At 41.1% G+C, this 21,037-nt stretch overlaps 1 protein-coding gene across 2 annotated transcripts; it reads right to left on the bottom strand.

The window, feature by feature from the left end:
* Positions 1-5,813: 5,813 nt before the first annotated feature.
* On the bottom strand, positions 5,814-20,517 carry prdx6 (peroxiredoxin 6). 2 transcript variants are annotated; one of them, XR_014614907.1, is made up of 6 exons: positions 20,381-20,517; positions 12,933-13,089; positions 8,590-8,736; positions 8,325-8,471; positions 7,549-8,159; positions 5,814-7,210 (listed from the first exon to the last, which is right to left on the bottom strand). XR_014614907.1 is itself a non-coding variant. In XM_084185456.1 (5 exons), the coding sequence occupies exons 1-5, from the start codon at positions 20,470-20,472 to the stop codon at positions 8,034-8,036; spliced, it is 669 nt and encodes a 222-aa protein (XP_084041582.1). In that variant the 5' UTR covers positions 20,473-20,515; the 3' UTR covers positions 7,250-8,033. The 2 variants fall into 2 exon arrangements, 1 of the variants encoding a protein (XP_084041582.1); XM_084185456.1 differs by lacking the exon at positions 5,814-7,210 and having other exon boundaries at positions 7,250-8,159; positions 20,381-20,515.
* Positions 20,518-21,037: the final 520 nt, after the last annotated feature.

Raw genomic sequence — 21,037 nt, forward strand, 5'->3', positions numbered from 1 at the left:
GCAGTGCCAGACGTGTCCCCCTGCTTAAACTCGTCGTGTTTGGAGGACAAAGAATACTGAGTTGCATCCAAAGAACACCATACCTACTGTGAAGCATGGGGGTGGAAACGTCATGCTTTGGGGCTGTTTTTCTGCAAAGGGACCAGGACGACTGATCCGTGTAAAGGAAAGAATGAATGGGGCCATGTATCGTGAGATTTTGAGTGAAAACCTCCTTCCATCAGCAAGGGCATTGAAGATGAAACGTGGCTGGGTCTTTCAGCATGACAATGATCCCAAACACACCGCCCGGGAAACGAAGGAGTGGCTTCGTAAGAAGCATTTCAAGGTCCTGGAGTGGCCTAGCCAGTCTCCAGATCTCAACCCCATAGAAAATCTTTGGAGGGAGTTGAAAGTCTGCGTTGATTTTTTTTCTCATTTTGTCTGTCATATTTGACGTGTACCTATGATGAAAATTACAGGCCTCTCTCATCTTTTTATGTGGGAGAACTTGCACAATTGGTGGCTGACTAAATACTTTTTTCCCCCCACTGTATATTAATGCATACGTGTAGGCTATGTCTGTATGCCAGTCATGGTGGTCTCCCTCTATCCTTCCAGAAAGTGCTCTGTTAAAGCACTCTGCTCTGTGGCCTGTCTGAGCCTTACTGCCTTGTGTTTGATGTCTCCTTTTAATGACAGTCCTCTTTATTATGATCAGACAGCAGGGCACACACACACACAGTGACAGCTATTTGCGTTAAGGCTGTGATATAGTCCTGGACATTAGTGTTGACTTGTGTTTTAAAGTCCAGACACCCTTAGACATTACTCAGGTGATACACCACTACTGATTATGTATGTGTCCCGGTTATAGAAGGGGGGGTGGGGGGAGTGAGAAAGAGAGAAAGATAGGAGTGAGGGAGAGAGAGAGCGAGAGCGAGGGAGAGAGTGAGAATAATAGCACTTACATTGACATTTATCACAGGCGTCGTACAGCTAACTAAATGACCATCAGCCATTACATTTTCTAGGAGCTCTACAGTGTGTCTACAATGGCCTTCTGTCAGCAAGCTGCTTGGATTAAGTTTATTTAAAAAAGAAAGAAGAATGAAAGAGTGATAGTCAGAGAAAGAAACTGATTGAACTTGTATGTTTTTGTTGTACAAGAGAGCAAAGTGGAGGTAGAGGGAGGTGGAGGCAGATAAGAGTGGTGAGAGTGAGATGGGGGAGGGAGAAAGGGGTGAGAGTGCCAGGCAATCAGGGAGGGAGAGAGAGTCTGGAAAGCATCAGAGCTGTGTGTGTGTGTGGTTTTCCTCCCTGGTCTCTGGCTTGTTAATCTGTGGGTCACTGGCAGCCTCAGGTGATGAAGCAACAAGCTCTCAAAGTCTCACTGCAGAATTAGACGTTCATCCACATTCTCCAAATGCCACATTTTGAAGTTGCTTCAAACGTCAACTTTTGAGGTGTTTTTGTTACTCCTGCTGCTCTGTATCGTTCCATTTCTCCAAACGTTAAATTTTGAGGGTTAAGTTTAGGCACTCAATCCAAATGGTTAAGGTAAGGGTAAGGTTTAGGATAGGGTTCAAATAAAATATTTTTAAAACCGTTTCCACTACTGAAGTCAATGCCTGGCACAACATGGGAATAACAACCTCCTACACACACATACACACATACAGGCACACACCCACACGCACACGCACACACACACACTGCTCCCCCAGCCAGAACTTCTACAATTTGCCCTCTTTCCCACGTTTGAGCAGCAGCTGAGATTGTAGTAAACACACTTCCACACACACACACACCCTCACCATGCTTGATGATTGAGTAACAATAACACAGAGAATACACTGGAAATAGACTTCATGTTGTGACAATCAGCATTGGATATGGATCAGGTGTGCGTGTGCGAGTGTGTTACTAGCAGCTGCTGGTGGTGTATTAGTTGCCCAGTGTGACATGCCCAGGAGAAGGGCTATAGAACACACACATCTGCTGCTGTTGATTGGGGTGGTGGTGTCGTTGGGGCTGGGAATGTGGGTCTTGCCTGTATTGCAGCTCCACTGCTGTGTGTGAGTCTACCTGCTCAGTGACATAAACTAACTGCTATGAACTAAACGTAATTAATCTCATTAAAGGGAAGATTGTTCCAAGCTTGTTTGACGACCTTTCACTTGAACCTTGGGGTGTACCAATGACTGTTGCCTCAGTGAATCAGCTGTAGCAGCATTGCCATCTAGAGGATACACCATGTAAGGACCATCTTACTGTCCATACCACAGCACAGATCAGTCTGACTTTGGTCATACAAATACACTCCATGCATCTACCGGTACTTGGGACTATTGTAACGGTGTGCACTAAACCAAAGCATACAGTTTTGCACTTCAAATGTGGGTATAAGACAGAGGTTAGTGGGGTAGAACTGTGGAAGAATGCCATGCTCTCTGATTCGCAGTGTCCTGGAAGCAGAAAGGGTCAGGGGCATGGGGCGTAGTCGAAATCTTCAAAGACATTCCAGACACATTCTATCTTTCTTCACACAAAGGGAGTCCCCTCTTTGTCCTTGGTAGCAAGCGTCCTCTGTGTGTGCGTACGTGGGTGTCCATGTGTTCAAACCTTGAGGTCCTTTACAGTGGTATATGATCCCCAGCTATGTGGGTTGAATACCTGTGTTAGGTAACACACACCATGGTCTAGTTAAAACACTTGAACAGGTTCACATGTCAATTATTAACTAGAGTTCCTCTCAAGCAACACTGAAAGCTAGTTTCCCTGTCCCAGACAAAGTATTTTCCTAGACTTAGAAGAATTTCAATGGATATTCTCCATTGGCCTTAATCCGGGTGCAGGAAACAAATTAAAACCAGTCATTGAGTTCTAAACTATGTTTTTAGTACTATTACAATTTTACATCTCAAACTAAACTCTGAGCCAAATGCACTTGTATGAAATGAGACTCCTTCACTCATGTGGCATCATGCAAATTGTTTACAGGGGTGGACTCCCATATTAAATGTGTAAAGTTTTAAAAATACATTTAGCTAGTTGTGTTAGACATTTTATAAAGGTATAAGTAGCATATGGCTTTTAAATATGTGCATGCTCTTCTCCTCCAAGTAAACAACAGCCGATTCAAAGGAGGTGTGGCATATGTCAAAACTGATCTGCAATGGACTCGGGGCATTTGCTTCCTCAGTGGGAGGAGGCGAGGACACTACTGCGTTTGCCTACTAACTAATTGATACTCTCCTTGACCACTCGACCACTTATCGGTTTCCGGGTCACGGAGGAGAGAGGATGGAGGAGTCGAGGAGAGGACGGTATTTTAATCAAATGAGAATCTCCCCATGGCGCTGAAGTCCTTTACATTACTGTGGAAGTACTGCCATCTGCTGGTAAAACAGAGTAAAGCATTGGATGGTTTCAGCACAGTGTCTGTCAACAACAGCTCTAGAGCAGTGTTTCCCTACCTTTTGGGGTGCTTGAAACCACCTAAAGCTTCTGGGGCCTCATTTATCAATATTGCGTACAAAAAGCTACGTAAAACTAAAAACTCAGACTTAAATAGAGGTGCTAGTGTCAGAGATTGAGTACAACCAAATGGTTTTATTTGGCTCGCTCAGTTGTGGCTTGACCAATAAAAATAAAAACATATCTACAAAGAGAGGACCATTAGGACAATTAAGTTCCTTTAGCAATGGCAAATATACCTCACGAGTAGACAACACAATAAGCCATCCATCCTCACCTCCCAACATTGATGTTCTGCAGAATGAACGACTCATGCGTTCCACCTGACCACCTTGCCACCACATTCAGCAGCGTCTTCTGCGCATCACAAAAACCAATCACCTGCCCATAAAGAGTGGAAGCCTTTTCTGTTCACATAATTGAAATTGTTTTGGGATGATGATTTTATGGCGATGTGGGTGCCGTCTATTGCTCCATTCGTATTTGGGAACCCATTGATGGCATCATGGCAAAGAAACCCATCTTGACCTGTTGTGTTATGGTGTATGGAAATGGTATGTGTTACTGTGCATTTTGCTGATGATTGCATCCAAAACTTTGGCTCATCGAGGGCTGTGAGATGCCAAATCAGCAAGCTCTTGCTGAAAAGTGCCAGTTGCCAATTCCCTGAGGGTGGATAGACATTTTAGCAGATGCTCTTATCCAGAGCTACTTACAGTAGTGAGTGCATACATTTTCAAATTTGTTCGTACTGGTCCCCTGTGGGAATCGAACCCACAACCCTGGCGTTGCAAGTGCCATGCTCTACCAACTGAGCCGCACAGGAAAGCACTTAGATATGCAGCGGAATGGCATGAGTTTGCCTTTTTAAAGTAGGTCTTAAATCCTCGCAAAAATCCTATAAGATCGTTTTTTTGGAAACTATATCTGATGAGCCAATCTATACTTTCTGCAGAAAAAGCCCCATCTGTCTCTAAAAACGTGCTCTCAGCGAAATGCAGCGTGTGCCAAATCAGAGCAATCTCTCATTACCTTTCCCATTCTCAGTCTTATAAAGTATTTCAACAGTGGTAACTTTCACACGTACCTCTCATCTAACACATTACTGTACTTTATATGGATTGATATTGTAACAAATGCAATGATGTGGTCGAATTATAAAGCATGTTAAGATATGTTGCATTAATTCACAATGGAAATACAATGAAATCGAAAAAGGATTTAATTATTACTCACAATTTCAACATATATTTTCCCCATTCTATGCTTGACAAGCAGTTCCCTTATTCCATCACTTGGCACTGTGCAAATGCATGGCCAGTTGTGGAAAAAGTACCCAATTTCCATACTTGAGTAAAAGTAAAGATACCTTAATAGAAAATGACTCAAGTAAAAGTCACCCAGTAAAATACTACTTGAGTAAAAGTCCAAAAGTATTTGTTTTTAAATATACTTAAGTATCAAAAGTAAAAATCATTTCAAATTCCTTTGGCATGATTTTTAATTTACGGATAGCCAGCAATTTACGGATAGCCAGCGGCACACTCCAACACAGACATAATTTACAAACGAAGCATTTGTGTTTAGTGAGTCCGCCAGATCAGAGGCGATAGGGATGTTCTCTTGATAATTGTGTGAATTGGACCATTTTCCTGTCCTGCTAAGCATTCAAAATGTAACGAGTACTTCTGGGTGTCAGGGAAAATGTATGGAGTAAAAAGTACATTATTTTCTTTAAGAATTTAGTGGAGTAAAAGTTGTCAAAAATATAATTAGTAAAGTAAAGTACAGATACCCCCAAAAACTACTTAAGTAGTACTTTAAAGTATTTTTACTTACGTACTTTACACCACTGTGCATGGCTATGCATAAATGTATGCACACTCAAGCGAACGTTCATATTGATAAATCTCACTTTGGGTGGGAATGATCCCACGCATGGTTTATGCACAGACTTGTTTTTACATACAGTTGATAAATGAGGCCCCTGGCCTTCTGTGACTCAAGTACTAAACCAAACACTTGTTAACTGGCTTTCCATTATTCTCTAAGGCCTCAGCTCTATCTAATCGCACAGAATCATTACAGGAGGTAATTCAGGGTAATTACCTCCTGTTTGTGTACTGGTCAAATGGATCCTTTCCATCCGTGAGGTCAACACTGATCTATAGGAGATTAGATGTGATCTGTGCAAGTTTTTAAAACTCAAAACAATTCAAGTGAAAGCAAAGTTACCATTCAGTTACTGGAAGGATGCATTTTCTAAGTATTGAAGCAGAGCTATATTCTACCCAGTTAAACATAGCATGGATTTCTAGCTTCATATCATAACCACCAAAAAACACACACCCACAGTGGTTGCTCCAAAAGTGTGTTTATTGGGGTAGCAACACTACAATGATAAGTTCATTTCCAAGCCTTGCTCCACAGAATACATGACTATGAATGGATTAATGGATACTTAGTGAAGATGTACAGTGGGGAAAAAAAGTATTTAGTCAGCCACCAATTGTGCAAGTTCTCCCACTTAAAAAGATGAGAGAGGCCTGTAATTTTCATCATAGGTACACGTCAACTATGACAGACAAAATGAGAAAAATAAATCCAGAAAATCACATTGTAGGATTTTTAATGAATTTATTTGCAAATTATGGTGGAAAATAAGTATTTGGTCAATAACAAAAGTTTCTCAATACTTTGTTATATACCCTTTGTTGGCAATGACACAGGTCAAACGTTTTCTGTAAGTCTTCACAAGGTTTTCACACACTGTTGCTGGTATTTTGGCCCATTCCTCCATGCAGATCTCCTCTAGAGCAGTGATGTTTTGGGGCTGTCGCTGGGCAACACGGACTTTCAACTCCCTCCAAAGATTTTCAATGGGGTTGAGATCTGGAGACTGGCTAGGCCACTCCAGGACCTTGAAATGCTTCTTACGAAGCCACTCCTTCGTTGCCCGGGCGGTGTGTTTGGGATCATTGTCATGCTGAAAGACCCAGCCACGTTTCATCTTCAATGCCCTTGCTGATGGAAGGAGGTTTTCACTCAAAATCTCACGATACATGGCCCCATTCATTCTTTCCTTTACACGGATCAGTCGCCCTGGTCCCTTTGCAGAAAAACAGCCCCAAAGCATGATGTTTCCACCCCCATGCTTCACAGTAGGTATGGTGTTCTTTGGATGCAACTCAGCATTCTTTGTCCTCCAAACACAACGAGTTGAGTTTTTACCAAAAAGTTATATTTTGGTTTCATCTGACATTCTCCCAATCCTCTTCTGGATCATCCAAATGCACTCTAGCAAACTTCAGACGGGCCTGGACATGTACTGGCTTAAGCAGGGAGACACGTCTGGCACTGCAGGATTTGAGTCCCTGGCGGCGTAGTGTGTTACTGATGGTAGGATTTGTTACTTTGGTCCCAGCTCTCTGCAGGTCATTCACTAGGTCCCCCCGTGTGGTTCTGGGATTTTTGCTCACCATTCTTGTGATCAGTTCTTGTGACCCCACGGGGTGAGATCTTGCGTGGAGCCCCAGATCGAGGGAGATTATCAGTGGTCTTGTACGTCTTCCATTTCCTAATAATTGCTCCCACAGTTGATTTCTTCAAACCAAGCTGCTTACCTATTGCAGATTCAGTCTTCCCAGCCTGGTGCAGGTCTACAATGTTGTTTCTGGTTTCCTTTGACAGCTCTTTGGTCTTGGCCATAGTGGAGTTTGGAGTGTGACTGTTTGAGGTTGTGGACAGGTGTCTTTTTTTTATTTTATTATTATTATTTTTTTTTTTTTTTAGTCATTTAGCAGACGCTCTTATCCAGAGCGACTTACAGTTAGTGAATACATATTTTTTTTTATACTGGCCCCCCGTGGGAAACAAACCCACAACCCTGGCGTTGCAAACGCCATGCTCTATCAACTGAGCTACATCCCTGCCGGCCATTCCCTCCCTTACCCTGGACGACGCTGGGCCAATTGTGCGCCGCCCATGAGTCTCCCGGTCGCGGCCGGCTGCGACAGAACCTGGATTTGAACCAGGATCTCTAGTGGCACAGTTAGCACTGCGATGCAGTGCCTTAGACCACTGCGCCACTCAGGAGTTATACTGATAACAAGTTCAAACAGGTGCCATTAATACAGGTAACGAGTGGAGGACAGAGGAGCCTCTTAAAGAAGAAGTTACAGGTCTGTGAGAGCCAGAAATCTTGCTTGTTTGTAGGTGACCAAATACTTATTTTCCACCATAATTTGCAAATAAATTCATAAAAAATCCTACAATGTGATATTCTGGATTTTTTTTTCTGTCATAGTTGACGTGTATCTATGATGAAAATTACAGTCCTCTCTCATCTTTTTAAGTGGGAGAACTTGCACAATTGGTGGCTGACTAAATACTTTTTTCCCCCACTGTAAGTAGTGAGATGCACTGATTAAAGTATCTAAACCAACAAGACTGTCAACTCTTAAAGAGATGATTGGTTACGCTGTGATAGGACTACTAGAGGTGGATACTATGGCAGTGGGCCTATCTGGGCTTTGTGTTGTGTCCAGGATGACTATGTGGCGCCCACCTGAGGCTCAGAGCTGTGTGTAGCGGAGGTATTTTTTCCCAGAAGGCAGCTCTTTGGTGGTGACGCCATTTGGGAAAAGTTCAGCGGCCTCGGCATCAGAGAGAGAGGGAATAACCATACACTTCTGACCAGGCTGAGAGAGAGCGAGGGAGAGAAAGAGAGAAATATTAAGTTAAAAAACAATATGGCACCTATAAAGTCTCCACTCTCTCCAAATTATAAGTTAGTCAGACGTTTTCAAAGTGTTCTAATATCGAGATGTGAGTAACTTTCAATCAACAGGGGGGTGTGTGTATACCTTCCAGTTGACAGGTGTGGCCACCTTCTTGAGAGCGGTGAGCTGCAGAGAGTCGATGACACGGAGCAGCTCGTCAAAGTTCCTTCCAGTGGTGGCAGGGTACAAGATCGAAAGCTTCATCTTCTTATCTGGACCAATCACAAACACCTGGTGGAGGGACCAAAGGGGAGGGGTCATATAAACAAACACCAATTTGATCTTCATTTTCTTCGGCAAAAATGTTGTCGTTTACATCTCATGGATGTGTCTGTGACCTAATACTCACACAGCGTGCGGTGAGGGGCATGCCATCCTTGTCGAGCTCATCAGGGTCCAGCATGCCCAGCTGAACTGACAGCTCCCTCTTATCATCAGCGATGATGGGGAAGGGCAGGGGAGAGCCCGCACTCTCACTGTTAAACGCCATCACATCCTACAGAGGGAGAGAGGTTAGAGGTCAGCGATAATCAGGAAGGGCAGGGGACTGTATCACCTTTACTGGCTGTCATTTTGATCATTGACGTCTTTACAGACTTCAGTAATCAGAAGAGTAAAAGTGTCCTTTCTTTGCTCAATAACTCACTCTACTGTTTTTATTTTACCTTTATTTAACCAGGTAAACCAGTTGAGAACAAGTTCTCATTTACAACTGCGACCTGGCCAAGATAAAGCATAGCAGTGCGATAAAAACAAACACAGAGTTACATATGGGGTAAAACAAAACAAAGTCAAAAATACAACAGAAATACATATAATATACAGTGTGCAAATTTAGCAAGTTATGGAGGTAGGCAATAAAATAGGCTATAGTGCAAAATAATTACAATTAGTATTAACACTGGAATGATAGATGTGCAAGAGATGATGTGCAAATAGAGATACTGGGGTACAAATGAGCAAAATAGATAACAATATAGGGATGAGGTAGTTGGGCGGGCTAATTTCAGATGGGCTGTGTACAGGTGCAGTGATCGGTGCAGTGCAGGTGCAGTGACTCTACTGTTATCATGATGTGAACTACAAACAGCAGAACCTGTGACTGTATGTAGTATAACCTACAGTACTGAGAACTATAACTCTGATCTGAGTGACTCAGCTCTTTCACAGACACATCAACATCAGGGTGACTGGATTGGAACAGGTTGTGGCCAGAGTGAATGCTATTATAAATGGGGGCCATTAGTCTGGACAGTTACAATTGAAGTCGGAAGTTTACATACACTTAGGTTGGAGTCATTAAAACTCATTTTTCAACCACTCCACAAATTTCTTGTTAACAAACTATAGTTTTGACAAGTCGGTTAGGACATCTACTTTGTGCATGACACAAGTAATTTTTCCAACAATTCTTTACAGACAGAATATTTCACTGTATCACAATTCCAGTGGGTCAGAAGTTCACATACACTAAGTTGACTGTGACTTTAAATAGCTTGGAAAATTCCAGAAAATGATGTCATGGCTTTAGAAGCTTGTGATAGGCTAATTGACATCATTTGAGTCAATTGGAGGTGAACCTGTGGATGTATTTCAAGGCCTACCTTCAAACTCAGTGCCTTTGCTTGACATCATGGGAAAAATCAAAAGAAAATCAGCCAAGACTTCAGAAATAAATTGTAGACCTCCACAAGTCTGGTTAATCCTTGGGAGCAATTTCCAAATGCCTGAAGGTACCACGTTCATCTGTACAAACAATAGTACGCAAGTATAAACACCATGGGACCACGCAGCCGTCATACCGCTCAGGAAGGAGACGTGTTCTGTCTCCTAGAGATTAACGTACTTTGGTGCAAAAAGTGCAAATCAATCCCAGAACAACAGCAAAGGACCTTGTGAAGATGCTGGAGGAAACAGGTACAAAAGTTTCTGTTGTGTCAATTCCTGACTACAAGCTGTACCGAGCACTCAAGCCTAAATCCACCCAGGGTGCTCAAAGCACTCCCAACCTGCAGGGGGCAACCATGCAACCGGAGCTGTTGAAACCAACCACCAGGAAGTGCTCTGGGGACCATATTAACCTGCGCACCCACAAGCAGTGCATGTGCATGGCATCGAAATGTTTGGTAAAAGCTTACTTGGCTCTCACTCATTCCTGAGAAGAGATACCAATGACCACAGCTCCTGATCATCCAAAGACGCAACTGGTAGGACAGAATGTGTTGTGAATTCATGCTTCTATATGCCCTTTTGTTTGGTTGTAACATACAATACAATTATTAATTAAATTAAATAGTGAAGACTTCATTATGTGAACGTAGAACTTGACAGTAACGTTACTATAATCATGTGTATTGTTAGATATTTAATTATTAACTTGCAATGATCCTAGGTTAATCTAAATGATGAAATGATTGTTTGGTTAGGTTTGAGGATTCAGTAACATTAGTTTATGCTTATTTTTGAGAAAGTGGAATTGAGAGTTATTTGTAACTAATCCATGGTTTTTTGCTTGTGTGTTTTGAAGGTTATCAGCTATTCTGTTCCATCTTTATGACAATAAAAAATCATAAAGTGAACAGTTTTGAGTTGTCCTTTGCGTTCATCAAGGATAAAGCCGTTTTCAAGTTTGGGCAGAGCTGTGGTCAGCCAGAAATCACGGACAACTTGACAGTTTCTATATCCACAGTAAAACGAGTCCTATATCGACCTAACCTGAAAGGCCGCTCAGCAAGGAAGAAGCCACTGCTCCAAAACCGCCATAAAAAAGACAGACTACGGTTTGCAACTGCACATGGGGACAAAGATCGTACTTTTTGGAGAAATGTCCTCTGGTCTGATGAAACAAATATAGAACTGTTTGGCCATAATAACCATCGTTATGTTTGGAGAAAAAAGGGGGACCCTTGCAAGCCGAAGAACACCAAACCAACCGTGAAGCACGGGGGTGGCAGCATCATGCTGTGGGGGTGCTTTGCTGCAAGAGGGACTGGTGCACTTCACAAAATAGATGGCATCATGAGGAAGGAAAATGATGTTGAAGCAACATCTCAAGACATCAGTCAGGAAGTTAAAGCTTGGTCGCAAATGGGTCTTCCAAATGGACAATGACCCCAAGCATACTTCCAAAGTTGTGGCAAAATGGCTTAAGGACAACAAAGTCAAGGTATTGGAGTGGCCATCACAAAGCCCTGACCTCAATCCTATAGGAAATGTGTGGGCAGAACTGAAAAGGTGTGTGCAAGCAAGGAGGCCTACAAACCTGACTCAGTTACGCCAGCTCTGTCAGGAGGAATAGGCCAAAATTCACTCAACTTATTGTGCGAAACGTTTGACCCAAGTTAAACAATTTAAAGGCAATGCTACCAAATACTAATTGAGTGTATGTAAACTTCTGATGTGATGAAAGAAATAATTCTCTCTACTATTATTCTGACATTTCACATTCTTAAAATAAAGTGGTGATCCTAACTGACCTAAGACAGGGAGGTTTTACAAAGATTAAATGTCAGGAATTGTGAAAAACTGAGTTTAAATGTATTGTGTATGTGTATGGTGTATGTAAACTTCCGACTTCAACTGTACATGTTTACAGTTGTAGAGGTGTTAAAATGGTGGAGATAGTTGCAGTGTTCACAGCAGCAGTATTAATCTCTTGTGGAAAGATTCTGTGTGTAAACTGAGAGAATCTGTTGGGATTGAATGGATTCATAAGATAAGAGCAGCAGTAGTTCCGGTGTTTGGGTTTTTCGTCACTGGTTATTTGGACAAATCCCGATTTCGCAGGTGTTAGCACATTCGGCTCATAACTTGCAAAGAGCGAGGGTTTTAGCTCCTCGTTCCAGTTCCGCTTCTTTTTCTATCATTTCTTGATCTCTTCTCTTAACGTGGATGGACCCAGAACTTAATCGAGCAGTTGACCAATTACTTGAGACTTTAGTTCTGAGTTAACCGAGATTACAGAAGTATAAACTGCAGTGTAATGGCTGGTCTGGTCTAATCAAAAACTGGACATCAGACAAAAATAATAATCCTCACTGTGGGAAGGAAGGCTGCCATTAGTCATACAGGTTCAGCCAGAGGTGGTTGTGTGTGTGTGTGTGTGTGTGTGTGTGTAGGGAGAGGGGGTGGGAAAACTTGATTCAGTGAACTTCAAAAAGGTTAACTTTTCATTGAAAAAACTTGTTGAGAACTTTGGAGGACGGGGGAGGTGCTTCTGTAACCTAGCAATCTAGCCATCTGTCCAATCACCAATGCCACAGTATAAGATTTGAGAACTTGGCAGTCCAGAGGAACTCGTTCCCCTGTTGGACCAAAGAAAGGCCTTTAAGGGAGGAGGTAAAACGTTCAGGCCCTTGCAGATAGAAATGTAATGAAAAGCTAACACTATTCCCTGTTATACTTGACAGACAAACATATCTGTTCTACACAATATATTTCTGTAGAGAAATGGCCATCTGTGAATGCAGTTGAGATGGAGTGTAACAGCTGTGCTGACTAAAGCAGTCTCAGGGGGATTACACAGGGTGTGTATGCATGCAATATTAATTTAGACATGGCTGACAGTGTTTAGATATGGTAGTAAATCTGTGTGAGAGAGGCCGTCCATATTGTAGTTATGCAATGTACGGGAATGTGCTCTCTACATTTTAACCACTTAGGCAATGGATGCAGAGAAAGGGGTAGACAGACCTTGCTCCAGGCGAGGTGGTCCGCCACGCTGTCGATGGACAGCGCAATCATCTTGACGTGGCGTTTCTTGAACTCATCGCTGATCTTGGCAGCACAGGCCAGCTCTGTGGTACACACTGGAGTAAAGTCCCGGGGGTGGGAGAACAGGATTCCCCATCTGGAGGAGAGGAGAGAGGGAGGGAGGAGAGTAAGTATATGCAGAGGAAAACATTAGGCTAGACCACGACTGCCCAACCCTGTTGGTGGTTTTCGCTCCAACCCCAGGTGTTCCTAACCTGATTAATCTTATCAACCTGCTAATTATTAGAATCAGGTGTGCTAGATTAGGATTGGAGCAAAAACCTACAGGACAGTAGCTCTCCAGGAACAGGGTTGGGCAGTCCTGGGTTAGACAGTGTGTGTGAGTTTTATTTAATCCATTCACTTTTACTAAATGAGAGGCAGAGTGTGACCATCTGACTATCAGGTGACTAGTCTCTGGAATGTGTGGTTCACCAATGATGCAACAATGTATGTGAGACTGTGTGAAGAAAATAACAGGAAAACTAGAGTGCTTTGTAGAACCACACCTTTTTAGCGTCATATTACATCCAAATAATAGAGACGGGGTCATTGAATATAAAAGCAAGCCCTCTAAACATTGCTCTCCTCCTTTCCCACACCACTCATTGTGTCAGACTGGGACAGTATGGTTAGAATTATTTTTCAAAGTAGCGTAACAGGTGGTCTTCTGTAGGACAATACAGGTCAAGACAGTAATTGTGAATGGTTTTTAAGTACCACAATCATTTGCACATCATTCTGTATTATAGCAATAGTCTATAAGAAAACATTTAAACTGTTGCACTAGAAACAGAGCTGTACAACCACCAGTGTTTGAATGGGGGACTGTTAGGGTGTTGCAATAACAGAATAATCTCTGGCCAATCATGTACTGAGTGCCAAAACATCCAAATGAGAGGCTTTTAGCTACAGAGTAAAATAAATAACTACCCAAACAAACACAGTGAAACATTTTATCTTGAGATTTGTATAAGTTTCAAGTCATCTTCTTTCCTCTACCACCCCTCCTCTCTCCCATCCCTCCATATTGGACCACAGCAATGGCAGTAGAAAAACTAAATGAATTTGCTCTGTTCAGTAGAAACCTAAATCCCCTAGAGGGGGTGTTGAACCAGTCTCTAGTTCTGCACAATCATTTAACCCTGCGGCAGGAAATGCTTGAGTCCACCCCCCCCTCCGGCTGCACCACACACGGCTGTGCAAAGCCAAAGTTATTCAATATAATAATTTATGCGTGTGTGAAAGAGCACCCCAAATCTACCATGTTGGAGGGTCCTTCCCCCGTGCCAACCCTTATCCCTACCCTGACCCCTTTATATTCTTCTATTATTTAACTTTCCATGGCTACTGGAAAAAAAGCATGGCCCATGTTAATGATTGAGCTATAAAAACACTGGAATACATTAGGTATAATTCTGCTGTGTTTGGTCAACTTTTGATAGCACTGCTCCCTCTCCACTTTGGAAGGAGTTTGTTCATGCTTATGTAACGGCCAAACCTTTGACCAAGCCGACTGTGTGTGTGCACGTGCGTGTACGCATGAGTGAGATGTAAAAGCTGCTGCCTTTGCTCATCTATTGATCCTTTGATCAGCAGACACAAAGCCAAAAGCGAATGGGAGCGCTGACACACAACAATGGCAGCCTTGTCTGCTCAGTCACAAACTCACTGCAAGCTAGTTTAAGTTGTGTTCATCTAAACAATTGCGCCTATAAATAAGGATGGGACAGCTGGATATAGCTGCACACAAATCTATATGCACATCACAACAACTGAATTTAATGGGATGTTCAGATTGTTGCAGAAATAATTGCAATGTATAGGCAGCATAGTAAAGCCTCACACATTTTGCAGAATATAAATATACAGTGCATTTGGAAAGTATTCAGAACCATTCCCTTTTTCCACATTTTGTTACGTTACAACCTTATTCTAAAATGGATTAAAGTTAATGTTTTCCTCATCAAATCTACACACAATAAGCCATAATGACAAAACAAAAACAGGTTTAGACATTTTTGCAAATGTATGAAATATAAAGAACAGAAATACCTTACATAAGTATTCATACCCTTTGCTATGAGACTCGAAATTGAGTTCAGGTGCATCCCGTTTCCATTGATCATCCTTGAGATGTTTCTACAACTTGATTGGAGTCCACCTGTGGTAAATTCAATTGATTGGACATGACTTGGAAAGGCACACACCCGTCTATATAAGGTCCCACAGTTGACAGTGCATGTCAGAGCAAAAACCAAGCTATGAGGTCAAAGGAATTTTCCGTAGAGCTCCGAGACAGGATTGTGTCAAGGCACAGATCAGGGGAAGGGTACCAAAAAAGTTATGCAGCATTGAAGGTCCCAAAGAACACAGTGGCCTCCATCATTCTTAAAAATAGAAAAAAAAAGACTCTTCCTAGAGCTGGTCGCCCGGCCAAACTGAGCAATCGGGGGAGAAGGGCCTTGGTCAGGGAGGTGACCAAGAACCCGATGGTCACTCTGACAGAGCTCCAGAGTTCCTCTGTGGAGATGGGAGAACCTTCCAGAAGGACAGCCATCTCTGCAGCACTCCACCAATCAGGCCTTTATGGTAGAGTGGCCAGTCGGAAGCCACTTCTCAGTAAAAGGCACGTCACAGCCCGCTTGGAGTTTGCCAAAAGGCACCTAAAGGACTCTGACCATGAGAAAGAAGATTCACTGGTCAGATGAAACCAAGATTGAACTCTTTGGCCTGAATGCCAAGCGTCACATCTGGAGGAAACCTGGCACCATCCCTAAGGTGAAGCATAGTGGTGGCAGCATCATGCTGTGGGGATGTTTTTCAGCGACAGGGACTGGGAGACTAGTCAGGATCAAGGGAAAGATGAGCAGAGCAAAGTACAGAGAGATCCTTGATGAAAACCTGCTCCAGAGCGCTCAGTACCTCAGACTGGGGCGAAGGTTCACCTTCCAACAGGACCACGACCCAAATCACACAGCCAAGACAACGCAGGAGTGGCTTCAGGACAAGTCTCTGAATATCCTTGAGTGGCCCAGCCAAAGCCCGGACTTGAACCGCCCCATCCAACCTGACAGAGCTTAAGAGGATCTGTAGAGAAGAATGGGAGAAACTCCCCAAATACAGGTGTGCCAAGCTTGTAGCGTCATACCAAAGAAGACTCAAGGCGGTAATCGCTGCCAAAGGTACTTCAACAAAGTACTGAGTAAATGGTCTGAATACTTATGTAAATGTATTATTTCCTTTTTTTTTTTTTTGTAATACATTTGCTAAATTTTCTAAAAACCTGTTTTTACTTTGTCATTATGGGGTATTGTGTGTAGATTGATGAGGGGAAAAAAAACAATTTAATCAATTTTAGAATAAGGCTGTAACGTAACAAAATGTGGAAAAAGTCAAGGGGTCTGAATACTTTCCGAATGCACTGTATCTGGTTACAGTGCCTTCAGAAAGTATTCATACCCCTCGACTTATTCCATATTGAACCAGGTTTTCTAGGATTTTACCTTGTGCTTATAGCTGTATTCCATTTATTTTATCCTAAAAAACTCCCTAGTCCTTGCGGATGACAAGCATACCCATAAAATGATGCAGCCACCACCATGCTTAAAAATATGACAAGTGGTACTCAGTGATGTGTTGGATTTGCCCCAAACATAACGCTTTGTATTCAGGGCAAAAAGTTAATTTCTTTGCCACATTTTTAGCAGTTTTACTTTAGTGCCTTGACTAAATCCTGCAAACAGGATACAGGTTTTGGAATAACTTGCTAAAAAATCTAAAAACCTGTTTTAGCTTCGTCATTATTGGGTATTTTGTGTAGATTGAGGGGCGAAAACAAATGTATGTAACAAAATGTGGAAAAAGTCAAGGCGTCTGAATACTTTCCGAATGCACTAAAAAAGTCGCTGGAAATACATTTCAATTATGTATTGTTTTATTGAATAGTTATGACTGGTTCGAGATATGTCATAGAATGACGGTGGCGAAGGATATCATAGAGTGGTGAGTAGGAGGAGCTCTTGCGGACCCTTAGTGTCCAGAAGTAATTTTAGTCAGTGTGATCTGTTGAGTTGCTATTTTCTCAAGTTCTCACTCATTCCTGGATTACTCATTATATTAATAAAGTCTGATTTAAATCAACAAATACGATAGTCAGACACGAGAAAACAGCAACTCTACAGATCACAATGACTACAATGAATGGCTAAATTACTTCCAGACAAGAAGGGTCCGGAGCTCCTCCTCCTCACCACTATTTTGCTACATGTAGGCTACTTTCTGTAATTTGTCTCAATATATTTAATGATGTGTAGCCTAACGTGCTTAATGATGTGCCAAATCTGTGATTTTGTGCATTTTTATTGGGTAAGCATTAGAATAAGCCGCCTCAATATTTGCATGTTATAAATTGTTCATATGAAAGAATATTACACCTAGTTGTCGAACACATCAAGAACAAAGTTAATATTATTTTAATGCCAGCTAGGGTAGAACAATGACTTATTCCTTACAGTTATGTCTGAATTATTCCACAAAAGAGTCTTATTCTGGGAAAATATTTTCCAGGACATTAAAGCTTGTTGGTGAAACCTAGCCAATTTGGCGGGTAATCTTTCAGGAAGATAATTCGATTTCAGTAAAAATGGAAGACCTCCCAACTTATTAAACACATTGTTTGGAATGAAATACCAAATTGATTCTGTATTGACCAAACATATTTTCAACCAATTGATCTTGAAAATGTCATTTATGTCAACAAAATCCAACATTTCCAGACCTCTTATTTGAGAGAACTGACTTTTTCAGTTTGAGAGACTTATTTTTCCAGATGATGTCAAGAAAGGTCTTGTTGATCTCTTTACAGGTAGAGGGATTTACAAATGAAGACAGCGGTTTGTACAAAATAAAAAATAATAATGTATGCACTCACTAACTGTAAGTCGCTCTGGATAAGAGCGTCTGCTAAATGACTAAAATGTAAATGTACACAAAGCGAGACAATCCCTCTGCCTTGGACAGAAGCACTCTCCCAAGTATAGATAGATTATTAAATATATTTTTGGTTCTTAATTTTAGGAGAGAAATTATTATATTGTCTGACTAAGTGATTTTTAGATAGATGTATTCCTAAATATTTACCACAGTCCTTTAAAATGAATATTTTCTATTTCTTTATCAGTCATATAAACATACGATTTCACATTTAGAAACATTTAGTTTTAACCTAGCTCTGACTACTGATAGCTAATTTCTTGAGTACAGAAGCAGAAGTGATATGTGGTTGTCCCACCTAGCTACTGTATCTTAAGATGAATGCACTAACTGTAAGTCACTCTGGATAAGAGCGTCTGCTAAATTACTAAAATATAGAAAAATGTATTTCCAATACCTTTCGGAATTTATTTCTGTGATCAACGCCATTCACAGCAGTCTAACTACACTAATGAAAACTCATCTTAGCTTTGGTGATGATCACAGAGTTTATCCAGAACTCAGCATGGAAGGCATGGGTTTACTTGAGAAATCTTGTAACAAATACATAAAAGACACATTTTCCATTCACGGAACCAATTTACACCTAGCGGAAGTTTTGTTGGGAACATGTTTATTTCTGACATTGTCTGGAAAAAAGCTTGGTTTATGCCTTACAAATACTGTATACCAACCAAATGTAAGGAAGTGCACTTTAAGATTCTGCATAAGATACAGTACCAGTCAAAAGTTTGGATACACCACCTCATTCCAGGGTTTTTCTTTATTTTTACTATTTTCTACATTGTAGAATAATAGTGAAGACGTCAAAACCATGAAATAACACATATAGAATAATGTAGTAACCAAAAAAAGTGTTTAACAATTCAAGATGTATTTTATATTTGAGATTCTTCAAAATAGCCACCCTTTACCTTGATGACCCAACACACCTCCAGGCTGTCTAAGGGCTATTTTACCAAGAAGGAGAGTGATGGAGTGCTGCATCAGATGACCTGGCCTCCACAATCCCCCGACCTCAACCCAATTGAGATGGTTTGGGATAAGTCGGACGGCAGAGTGAAGGAAAAGCAGCCAACAAGTGCTCAGCATATATGGAACTCCTTCAAGACTGTTGGAAAATCATTCCAGGTGAAGCTGGTTGAGAGAATGCCAAGCGTGTGCAAAGCTGTCATCAAGGCAAAGGGTGGCTATTTGAAGAATCTTAAATATAAAATATATTTTGATTTATTTAACACTTCTTTGGTTACTACATGATTCCATATGTGTTCTTTCATAGTTTTGATGTCTTCACTATTACTCTACAATGTAAAAAATTGTAAAAATAAAGAAAAACCCTTGAATGAGTAGGTGTCCAAACTTTTGACTGGTAGTGTATATACACATGTAATTCTATGTTATCCAAATGTGTTGACATTGATGATATCTGCGTTTTCTGCTTACACACTTGTTCTATGAATGTAAATCTGTGATAGAGTTTTGGGAAAACCTTGCAGGAAACATATTTAGCTTTTTGAACACTACCCTTGTTTTTGACATGAAGGATATCATATGTTACTATTGCAATGATAACAAGACCATATACTTTTTTCTCGTTGCCAAATACTTTATACACAAACATAAATTCCTGAATTCCATAACAAAATTACAAAAATGTCTGATTTAATTTAACCATCTTGTTTAGACATTATTCACAGTTAATAACATCTCCTTGAATCATTATGAGATTTTTCTGAGTGAATACAATTGCACTTTATTTTTTTCAAAAACAAATATGTATTTAAAGTATTTTATTGTTTTTACCTGTGTTTTGTTTTATGTTAGACATGTCAGTTGTTGATTGCTGATCATTTGTATAATGAATATTTGTGCCTTATATGTAATTTGTACTTTGTATCGTTTTGTAAAACAAAAAATGTAAAACAAAAAAATCTACCAAAAATAAAATAAACATCGCTATCCGGAAACCGGGGCACAGTCAAGTGTGTATATGTTAAAAACAGGAATTCTTTATATACAAATCTAATTTTACGAGTGTCTTACATTATTTCAATGGGAATTGAGGACAACATATGTTGTAACAAACCGTTGTTTATCAGCCCAGTAATGTTGTTCAAATTCGCTTTCCATATGACATTGAACTACGGCGTTACATGAAACTGGTCCTGGACCGGTGCTTAGCGTCTATAATTACCATCATGTTATATGACGCTTGTGTCTTCCGTGTATGACAAATTTCACGCTGAGCTCGTGGCAATGGACATTCAGCCAAGTCTGTTATTGTCTGTACATCCAATGTTACACAAACACACAATCAGTAAATTATTAGGCTACTGTTTTCAATTGAGTACGCAATCACACCGACTTCTTTAGCCTACAAAAGTAGCACTTACGAGTTTCCTAAGAAGTCATGGAATTTGATCTTGCCGATGGTTGTCTCGGCTTCGAAGTTAGGGAACACGTCTCCTAGCAGTATCCCAGGCATGGTTCTCTTTTCGCCGTTAAGTGACGGGGTAGTGTTCTTCTTCTTCTTCGGCAGAGTTTCACGGCGGGTGGCATCCAATATTTATGGTGCATTACCGCCACCCACTGTACAGGGGTAAAAAAGGAAAATTACAGAATTCCTCCCTTATGTGGAAAGCTAAGTGAATTGCAGCAGCAATTTTTATAAGTTAACCAAGATAGACGAAAGCCTGTCGTTTCCAATGGAAACAAATTAGTCATAGTGGGCAGAACAAGCAAGGAGGTGGGCTGAACCAAGCACGAGCTAGCGAGATCCTATTGGCCCGTTCTAGCATACATCTACTTATTTCCGTTAGGGAACGCCTGCTCTGTGATGTGCGCGTGTGCAGTAACTCAATTTGCATTTGCACTCCTTCTAAACAACGCGATTTTTGACAACTTTGCCAAAGGGTAAAGTCTACAAAACTTAGTCCACTCTGTTCATAACATATTCTAGTTTTCGGAAAATAAAACTGTTTCATCGATGTTTCATTGATGAGAAAATATGCAGAATGTCGGCCAAAATCCATCTCCTTCCATCTTCTACC

Source organism: Coregonus lavaretus, assembly GCF_964263955.1.
Source record: "Coregonus lavaretus genome assembly, chromosome: 21".
Lineage (NCBI taxonomy): Eukaryota > Metazoa > Chordata > Actinopteri > Salmoniformes > Salmonidae > Coregonus > Coregonus lavaretus.